The 9,580-nt window shown below is 38.4% G+C and overlaps 2 protein-coding genes and 1 long non-coding RNA gene across 3 annotated transcripts; 1 reads left to right on the top strand and 2 right to left on the bottom strand.

The window, feature by feature from the left end:
- Nucleotides 1-1,598: 1,598 nt before the first annotated feature.
- LOC143527802 (ras-related and estrogen-regulated growth inhibitor-like) lies at nucleotides 1,599-4,507 on the bottom strand. Its single transcript, XM_077023101.1, has 4 exons — nucleotides 4,369-4,507; nucleotides 4,024-4,080; nucleotides 3,792-3,865; nucleotides 1,599-2,086 (listed from the first exon to the last, which is right to left on the bottom strand). The coding sequence occupies exons 1-4, from the start codon at nucleotides 4,475-4,477 to the stop codon at nucleotides 1,601-1,603; spliced, it is 726 nt and encodes a 241-aa protein (XP_076879216.1). The 5' UTR covers nucleotides 4,478-4,507; the 3' UTR covers nucleotides 1,599-1,600.
- Nucleotides 2,082-6,163, top strand: LOC143527804 (uncharacterized). Its single transcript, XR_013134272.1, has 3 exons — nucleotides 2,082-2,458; nucleotides 3,475-5,698; nucleotides 6,001-6,163. It is a non-coding gene; the product is annotated as an uncharacterized LOC143527804 (long non-coding RNA).
- mrpl21 (mitochondrial ribosomal protein L21) lies at nucleotides 4,996-8,963 on the bottom strand. Its single transcript, XM_077023102.1, has 7 exons — nucleotides 8,813-8,963; nucleotides 7,976-8,036; nucleotides 7,275-7,360; nucleotides 6,160-6,323; nucleotides 6,015-6,067; nucleotides 5,503-5,606; nucleotides 4,996-5,139 (listed from the first exon to the last, which is right to left on the bottom strand). The coding sequence occupies exons 1-7, from the start codon at nucleotides 8,901-8,903 to the stop codon at nucleotides 5,075-5,077; spliced, it is 624 nt and encodes a 207-aa protein (XP_076879217.1). The 5' UTR covers nucleotides 8,904-8,963; the 3' UTR covers nucleotides 4,996-5,074.
- Nucleotides 8,964-9,580: the final 617 nt, after the last annotated feature.

The raw sequence follows: 9,580 nt of genomic DNA, 5'->3' as shown, positions 1-9,580 counted from the left end.
TTCTCCAAACATTTTATAGCATATTTTTCTGAATTGAAATATACATTGTCAATCTAAGTGTGGCAAATAGACAATACCACATACATGTACTGTAGTTTTCTACCTGTGATTTTTAAAATGATGGTTTTTTTTCCTTCTATATATTTACCCATTACAGTTTGGTCATTTTACAGAGTATACACAAAGCCTGATCTATAACTATTTCATTCTCTTGGAAGCAGATGACTGTTAGTGATACACCCAGAGGCTCTTCAGATACCAGTAACATTCAGCACTACTTACAGTCAACATGAGTTTAAGTATATTTAATATATCTCAACCTCTTTTAAGATCATGCTTCACTGATCACATGACCTGTTATTACATGCCCTGAATACTATGCCTGTTCATAGAGGGGCAGGGTTATGAACTTGCAGGCTGATGAAGTGTGTTTTGATTTGCTCTGCAGGATTCTAACCCCAACTGTGGGGTGGGTGTTCTCATGTCTTGGTAGTGCTGTGGTGTTTCTAGTTGTGGACTGGTAAACATTAACTGTGCCTTTTTGTGATTGGTCAGTGGTGGTAAGCACAAGTTATGAGTGCATTATATTCTGGGAAAGTCAGACTTTCAGAGAAATCTGTAGAGAGGAACTCTTGGCCTTGGCTAATTCTCTCTCCTGTTACTCTTCAGCTGGTAGACTGTGGGCTGTTCCCTGTGCTTTATCATTAATCCTCATTTCATTTGCATTAATAAGCCAGTTTGTTGACATGAAGCGTTGCATGGCAGAATGTGAATCTAATTGACTAGATGCTGATTAAATTGAGTCAGTTGGACTTTAATGCTGTCATGTGATGCAGGTTGTTACAAAGTGTTTTTGTCAGTTTGTTGCAGATGCAGAATGAATGCTATAGACTAAACACAGTAAAATTGGAGTCTTCATGCTTCTTCTAGTATTAGCCATAATTTGTAAAAGTAATCCTGAGCTAGCTTAAGATTGGTGCCCATCAGAAAGGATCAGAGCTAATGATTCAGTCTTCTATAATATGTTTACAAAGATGAACAAAAGGCATTGTGTATCAGTTGTATATTTTTTATTCATTTGTACCAGTACATACAATGTAAGTAACTCTTACAGAACCAACAACACAAGCACTTGGTTGGCTCAGAAAATCTGACATTTAGATATATTACTGTTTAAAATGTCTGGAGCAGACACTCCAGTAAATGTAAATGTAAATTGTGTTGGCTGCTAAAGGCCCTTTATTTCATGTTTGCTTGAACACTGAGATGCTCTTTTGTAAACTGTTTGTATAACAGCTGCATAATTCAGCAGGCAAAAAAAGAAAATTAATGGAGAAATCAATCTTCATAATATCATAATATTGCCTTTATGGTCCTTCCAGTCCAAGGTCATAACCTGATTCTGCTTCCAAACTTTCTTTAGCTAAAAGCAAAAACGCAAGAGCTGCTACAGAACTGCTCCCCAATGCACCATAGTATAGTTTTGCCCAATATACTTCTCTGCTCTAACAGTGAATAATAGTCATAGTCAAAGACACCTTGTAGAATGAACCATTTCTAAATATTTTCACCCAGTTCATATTGAACATGTTCCAAGCACTCAGTCAGGAAGGAGATCTCTGAAAGAACTGAAGCTGAAACTGCGGCCTGTTGAGCCCAGAGCCGAGTTGGAGTGTATTCTGGGAATCTTCTCCATCAGTCTGGAGACTGCTCGTCTACGGAAGGAAGGGGGAGACGAGTCCATCTGCTGCACAATGTCAGCATAGAGTGCCTGGAAGACCCCCGATGTCTCCTCCCACCCATCCCGTACCGAGACTTCATGCAGAGGCAATTTTAGGCTCCGACACAGGCTCTCACCATCCTGGATGGACACCATTCTGTCAAACTCCAGGTCCTTTTTGTTGGCCACTATCATCATGGGTGGAGGCTCTGGGCAGTTCCTCCTGCTACCTGCTGTATGAATGTGGTTCACTAAAAAACATAGGCGCATGACCTCATCGAAGCTGCAGCGATCCGTCACGGAGTAGACGATGACAAAACCATCTGCCCATTTTATTTTCTCCTCAATCAGCAGGGTATCTTCCTCCTATAGACAACGTAGGATGCAATTCAGTTCCCCTTATGCTCCTTATTAGTAGAAGACGAGCAGAACAGAATCATTAAACAAGCACTTGTCTGTACACTTCTGTCATAAAAAAATTAATTGAGAATTCAAAATGAATACTTTAATCCAAGGTAGCACTGCTGTTACTGATATGGTGAGAATTGTGACAGACGTCAGTTATTGACCGGCAGACAAATAAAAAAAATAAATAAATCTTCAAAATCCCACGGGTCACAATTTTTTAATTAACAGTTAGTAGGTCATCATCCCAGAAGAGACCAGACAAGCTCATGTATCATAGGCTTAAAATGGCTTAACTACGGCAAGTAATGTGTTTCGTAAATTACGCGTTTCGTTTAACCCTTATATGGTCCAAGGGTCTGTGGGACCCATTTTGAAAAAATCAGCTTAAAAAAATTCTACAATTTTTTTTTTTTCAAACTGAGATTCATTGGTCCTTGGCTCATTTTCCGTGAGCAACATAAGTCAGAAAATATTTTCAATGACCACCCCCCCCGTACCCCCCCCCTTCACATTTGTATTACATACAGGGTCCAGGGTCCACTGGGCCCTGGGCTAGTCAAAGTGGGCAATCAACATTGGGTTGGGTAGTTGATAGTCGTCTGTATGACTTTAAAGGATATACAAACAAAGGACAGAGGTGTTTGGCATGCAAGGGTGGGCAACCATCAACACTTTTGATGGTTGTCACATCAGGGGTTGATTGCATATTGTCAGACAGTGGACGAAGAATCTCTATAGAGACAAAGGGGTGAGATCTGAAAGAAGCATCTTTTCTCTCAGCCCTCATTATCCCTCCCTCCTCTCTGGACCTGTATGTTTGTGTATGTATGTGTGTGTATGTGTGTGTGTGTGTGTGTATGTGTGTGTTTGTGTGTGTTTCACCCAATCATGGGGACATGATGCTAAAAATGCTAAAAATGCTATAAAAGATGGCAAAGCAATTCTCAGTTCAGACTGCCTTACAGCTGATATTGGAAGAGACAGAGGATTTTGATGATGATTCAGAAGAGGAAATTTCAGGATCACATTTCTGAAATATCAGAGTCTGATACTGATAATGAAAAGGAGGATGAGCAGCAGCCAGCTCCGTTAGCACCAGCCCGTGAGCAGCTAGCCATAGGACCAGCCTGTCAGCCAGCATGATTTATGATTGATTTCCTTATTGTGTTACATTTTAATAAAAAAGTAACTAATAAATAAATAAGAGAGCAAACTAATTTAACATATGTATTGTTTATTTTACTTGCAATTGGGCTGAATCTGCTGATTATTTTAACAAAAATTGCAATGGGTCCCCCACACCCAGCTGGACCCCAAGAATGTAGACCACGCCTGGATCTCATCAGGGTTAAATAAAATGATTCAAATAACCTACTGCATTCGTACGTTTCAAGAATTGTATTATGTACACATTCTGAGGATTTGAGCAATACTATTATACATATGTGTTCCTACCCTTTAATTCTCAAAATGTATTAAAAAGCACAATATAATAAATAATTAACTAGTAAAATAATCTAAATGGATGTAGCATAAAATTTCATTAGCACAGTCACAATTCTGGGTCTGTTATAACTTCGTGTAAGACTACAGATTATATGGGAGTGAGGGGCCGGTTACAAAGACTGCATCATTTTAAGGTAATGCCTTATAATTGTCTTACCTGACCAGCAGTATCCAATATCTCAAAGTTAACCGCTTCACCCGCCATTGTCACTTCATGCCTGTAGATGGTCTCTGTTTAAAGAGCGACACTCATTTTATCATGTTCCCCAAGTCAGTAGTTACATTTCAAGCTCTACAACGACGAAACAAGCTAGACATCTCAAAACTGTCGATGAAAATAGCGATATAAAACCTAAAACTACAGCTCCGTGTTCCATAAGATCACCTACCAAGAGTTGGGTCGTAGTCGCCGATAAATCTTTTGGTGATAAATCGCACAGCCAGTGCTGAGAAAAACACATGAATTATGTATTAGCACTATGACTGATGGGGCATTTTGCACATGAAAACGCCCTGTTCTTCTGTCGAGCAAAATGCACATTCTTCATCATGCATTACTTAAGACCAGCCCAATGTTTAACTCAATAAAAATTATTTAAATGATTATGACTTAAGAAAAAAAAACGGTTTAGCGAGAACACGCACACGCTCACAAACACAAATTTCCTTTTTCTGATACAGTCGGACTACTTTTCAGAAAGGCGTATAGAATTAGCGCTTAATTATCAGTTTACCTGTTTTGCCGACTGCGGCTTGTCCTAATATTACAATTCTAACTGTTCTCGCAGACGGAAAACTCCCGGTTCTTCGCAAAGTTCTTGATAGGCCAAAATTAGTTGTCATTGCAATTTCTGACCCACTTATTTAAAAAAAAACAGTGAACAGAGAAAAATAACGCGAAAACTAACAGGCTACCAACGCATGGACACGAGGAATTAGTAGAAACGGCCCTGGCATGTCCACGGTACCTTTGAGCAGCGGCACCTCTGGCAGCCTCACAAGAGCAAGAGCGCCCCCAAATCTGCCGTCAGTCCCACCTCCCGCATTTGAGCGCAAATCAAACCTCAACCACTTCAACCTCGTATACGTCCACTATACAATGGAAATTGTGGTAGTTGGGACCAGGTCGATAAACATCGATCACACCCAATTTAATGATTAAAATAATAAGCTGCAAAATGTTTGCTATTTTCCATCAATTTCCATATTTTTCACATAACTATTAAAAATAAAGATATTGACATTATAAATATGAATGCCAATGGCCACAATGGCAACATATTCATTGTCATTAACAGTAATTTCTATTACATGTGAAATGCAGCAATATTTTATTAAATAATAGCCATTACAGAGACAGATGTTGCTCAGACTTTAATTACAGTAAGCATCAAATTCCTTTTGGGACACATATACAGTTCCTTTACAAAATGTGCCAGCTCAAATTAGTCTCGGCGACACCTCAATGTTGTTGATCCGAAGCACCGTCTGTGGCTGTACAATTACTGCAAAACACAACATGTTCATTTCAAAAGCAGTACGTTCGTTGCAAATTTGTTATTGTGGCTTATATAAACAATAAATAATTCCTATTCATCCAGTGTATATAACTAGTATTCTTACATTTGCATACAATTTAACTAGGAGCATGGAGAACATTGTCCCTCACATTATCAGAATAACTGATAACCCTGTACAGCAGATCTACCTTATATTATGTGTAGAGTTATAAAATATGCATAGAACTGAGACTCATTGTGAGCTCCAATGAGAAAATGCAGGCAGTTCTTTCATGGATAATACATACTGACTGGCTGAGCAGCTATAAAAAAATTTAAAGAATGTATGATACATTCCTATTGACTCACTTCTCTTCTTCTGAAACCTATGTCTCTTCCAGAACCTCATGTGAACCATAGGCCATGAGTCTGTCTTCTCGATGACTGTAGCCACTACTCGGACCAGATCACGGCTGGGTGTGAAAACGGCAGAGACAGGCAGACAGTGTGAAAACTGACGGAACACAGTTGCTGCATACAGAAAACCAACACACCACATTTTCTGGTATTTCTAACATGAAAACATGAAAATAAAGAGATTAACGCTTTATTAGGGGCATTTCCACTGTGTAAGAGGGATTTTATATATTTTATACACAATGCACATTTATATTATTTCTTTTTTAAATGGCCTTAACATAATTTTTAGATTTGTACGAAGTCAAGAAGCAAACACACTTTCCTAAAATATTTTTGGCTTCTTCAAAAATAAGCTTTAAAAAAAAAGTTTTTTTTCAACTCTCAGAGAAATCGTCTGTATAAAACAGTGTAAACAGTGATGTTGTCTTCATCAATCAATGCTGGCAGGTTATAAAGTTTACCTAAGAAGAGGTCTTCCGATGAGTGTGAAATCCTCCCCTCCAACAAGCAACACCTACACAAAAAGAGACTGTAAGGCACAAATACCCCTGAAGAGCTAACAGGACAACTTTAATGTGCAACTAGGAGGAGGGGAACACTCTGCACCTTTTCCAGTACTATCCTGTCACCACAGTCTGCATCAATGTGGCTTTCAATTTGGATCAGATCTTCACTGGTAACTTTCCACTGGCGGCTGGCAAAGTGGACCACAGCAAACAACCGGCCATATTCTCCATTTTCAAGAAGGTTGTTAACCTTCTGGACAACTTCTGTAGAAGGTATGGGAGAAAGATCATGACAACAGTATTCTTTCACCTCAAGTGCTATTTTCCAGGTTCTTTGGGTTAACTCAGACTTGTCACTTTAAAACCATGTAGGCTCATTGAACCCAGCTAGTCCATTATCACTTCTTGTTGTCATTACCAATAAACAAGACCGGGTAGATTCAGAATGGCATCAGATTTGATACTAAACATAACTCAACATCATAAGTGGTCAAATAATAGATTTCCCTGATGAGCACTGATGAGAAGCATAATGTCCTATGCATAATGCAAAAAAATTGTTTTGTCCTCTGTAGGCCTACTTTGTAAGGAAATGGCTAAAATTGGATGGACCTTGCATGTCCTATTGATGTGACCTTAATGAGTTAATTAATTGTATTTTTGGTGAGAAATGCTGGTTGGCAAATGCTCAAATGAACATGATCCAGATCTCCATCATCCATTATGGTAATGTCCTTCATGTGACTGTAATCAGCACATGTGACTAACAACTGCTCCTGCCTGTTTTCAGCAAAATGCCTCATCTCCACACCAATAAATACTATGTAAAGTGTTCAGCTCAAGATGCTCTATGATTAATAAATATATGGCCAAACTGCAATTTATTCGTCAGCAAAAACAGGTGTCATTTGTAGGACTATATTATGATCCAATGTCATATGCTATAGTGCCCATATATTATGGTCAAAGTACAATGTGAATTTCAGATTTCCACGTCAGCTACTCTTGGCTGTAGCATGGCAACCATGGCAACGACAGACTTCAACTTGTTTACTAGTCAGACTTAAAAACATTCATCATTGAAACCGAAGTAGAAAATCACTGATGTTAATGTTAGGAGTGATCTGATTGAAGGCTTTAGTGTGTTCAAATAAATATATTCTTGGTAGTTGACAGACATGACAATGAAATGGTGACAAATGTGTGCCAATGTGCCTTCATGTTTCTTCTGCTCTTCTTCGTGATCGACCGGTGGTAGCTCAGGCCATGGGGGTCTGGATAGTGATGTCTCTGGAACGTAACTGCCAGAATGAAAATTATAAGAAGAAAATGTACATATTACAGTTCATTTGGTCATAGTGAATAATACTATATTTTATTAGGCATTCACAACTTTCTTCAATGAATAAGGTCGAATGAACATTCTTTAGAACGTATGAATATTCTTTATATTTATAACCTATTGTAGCAATATGGACCATATTGTTTAGTTTTAACCATTCGTAGTATACTTTCATGACAGCTTTTATTAGATGCACATTCTGCCATGACGGGTAAAATGTCTCATCAATTGTCAATGTAATAAATTTAATATTTTCTGTTATAATTGCTAGAATTAACATAACAGTTGTTGACAATCTGTCATCCCCCTCTTCAGTCATAAACCCTCCATCCAAACACTTATCCAAAGCCACTCCCTCCAAGGATTTGCAAGCCTAGCATTTAGCATAAAACTAATGTCAGAAATTGACATTTGGGATGAACAATTCCTAAGCAAAATCATCATCATAGAGACATGTCCTGGTTTGTTAGGACAAGTTTTATTTGTGGATTACAGAGCTCAGAACAGTCACAGACATTTTTCTTCTTAAAATGTGCAGCAGAGGGGTACAACTGATGTCTAGGTGCATGCCTACCTCTGAGGATAGATGATGCTCTTAGACCTCTGACACTGTGTAAAGCAAGGTACTACACATCCTGAAAGAAGCAAAGTGAGACATCTATTGTCAATTGTTAGTTGTGCTCATTACCGAATTTCACATTGTTTTGTCTCCACTGTAAGGTCCTTAGTCACATAATTTGACACACCGTTCTCTTCTACAAACACACATTCATTTAGTTGCCTGTTTTTGGTAAATGCATAATAAACAGATATATAAAGACAAAAACCTCAACACTGCACTAATGCATCGAAGAAGTTGAAAGTCACTTGCAAGGACTGTTTAGGGATTAGTGCTGGAGTTTTCATATGTATTTGTTTACTATGACCATGTTTAATCTATTAACTGTAAAATCACCTGTAAAATGACAAAAACTAGTGTTCAAGTAAAGAGACTTATATCAATTGTGTATATCAATATAAACAAAACGACAATGTGGAAAGTAAAGTAATCCTAAATTGTTATAAGCTAAATAATACTGTAGTATTTAAATAATTCAAATGTTAACACAAAATAATGCGAGGCTCGCCGAGACGACGGGGCTACCTAGCTAATCAACATGTCTAGGTCTTCTGCTTTAACAACTGTCTGAACTATATGACCACGAGGTAAAAAGCAAAGCATTATGAAGTTCTAACCTACCCATTAGAAATAAGAATAATATACATTAATTGCAAGGTTAGCCAACAAGCTACAACATTCAGATGACAGTGTGCCCACCTCTGGCTAACTATCCCAGCTAAGGCGACCGAATCAAATAATTATTGATAGGTGACATCAAAGCCAAGCTTTAATAAAATAAGGCATGCTCACGGGTTTGTTTTGTAACCGGTAATCGCAAACATGATCCTAGTCCCAAACATGTTCGCAAAATTACTTGACTGTTCTTCAAAGTTATCGCCATCTTTCAGTTCACCCGGAAGCACTTTACCGGACTGTTGTGTTACTATAAAGTGTTTCCCCTGGAAACCAACCCTGCTTGGGCATAAATGTTTGGACCAAGGATGACGCGGCGGACGGACGGATTGATGCCCTCAACAACTTTCAGGAAAGGAAAGGACTACTCCAGAGCGTGCATCGAGAATGTTGTTTTAACGAATTTACTGTTTTGCAGTGCATAACGTTTTCTGCAGTCATTAGCTCGGCAGTAATTTCACAGTAAACTCCAGACATTCCCTGGAACAGGATGTGACTATAAAAATGCGAAATTCATGCAAAAATGAGATGGCTAATTGGAGAAAAAAAAATATCAGCACAGCAGTTGCTGATACAGCCTATGACTATTAGACACCGTGGTGTTTCTTGTTCGTATTGTGTGAAGATATAAGTGATGTAATCTTGCTGCATGACAGCTATTCTAAGGCTCAGCTTAATTGGAAGTCAGTCAATTTAAAGTTTTATTTTACTTCCATGGGTTATATCTGTTTAGTGTCAAGTATCCGTGTGTGTATTTGATATGAAAATGCCTTTATCCCCTGTATATTGCTGTTTCCCCTGTAATCGGGATGGGTCAATCTCAGAGTGACGTGGTCAAATAAAGGGGCACAAAAACCTGTGAGCATAAGAAAATACCAGTTTTCT

Source organism: Brachyhypopomus gauderio, chromosome 12 (assembly GCF_052324685.1).
Source record: "Brachyhypopomus gauderio isolate BG-103 chromosome 12, BGAUD_0.2, whole genome shotgun sequence".
NCBI classification, from domain to species: domain Eukaryota; kingdom Metazoa; phylum Chordata; class Actinopteri; order Gymnotiformes; family Hypopomidae; genus Brachyhypopomus; species Brachyhypopomus gauderio.
Note: the sequence above shows the minus strand (reverse complement) of the source record. Positions and strands in the feature narration are given on the sequence as shown.

Coding starts and splice junctions, on each gene's coding strand:
- LOC143527802 (XM_077023101.1), bottom strand. CDS start 4,477: ATGACAACTAATTTTGGCCTATCAAGAACTTTGCGAAGAACCGGGAGT. Junction 4,081..4,368: donor AGCCGCAGTCGGCAAAACAG/GTAAACTGATAA, acceptor TGTTTTTCTCAG/CACTGGCTGTGCGATTTATC. Junction 2,087..3,791: donor TATTGGATACTGCTGGTCAG/GTAAGACAATTA, acceptor CGTTGTCTATAG/GAGGAAGATACCCTGCTGAT.
- mrpl21 (XM_077023102.1), bottom strand. CDS start 8,903: ATGGCGATAACTTTGAAGAACAGTCAAGTAATTTTGCGAACATGTTTG. Junction 7,361..7,975: donor AGCATCATCTATCCTCAGAG/GTAGGCATGCAC, acceptor TCATTCTGGCAG/TTACGTTCCAGAGACATCAC. Junction 6,068..6,159: donor ACAGGATAGTACTGGAAAAG/GTGCAGAGTGTT, acceptor CTTTTTGTGTAG/GTGTTGCTTGTTGGAGGGGA.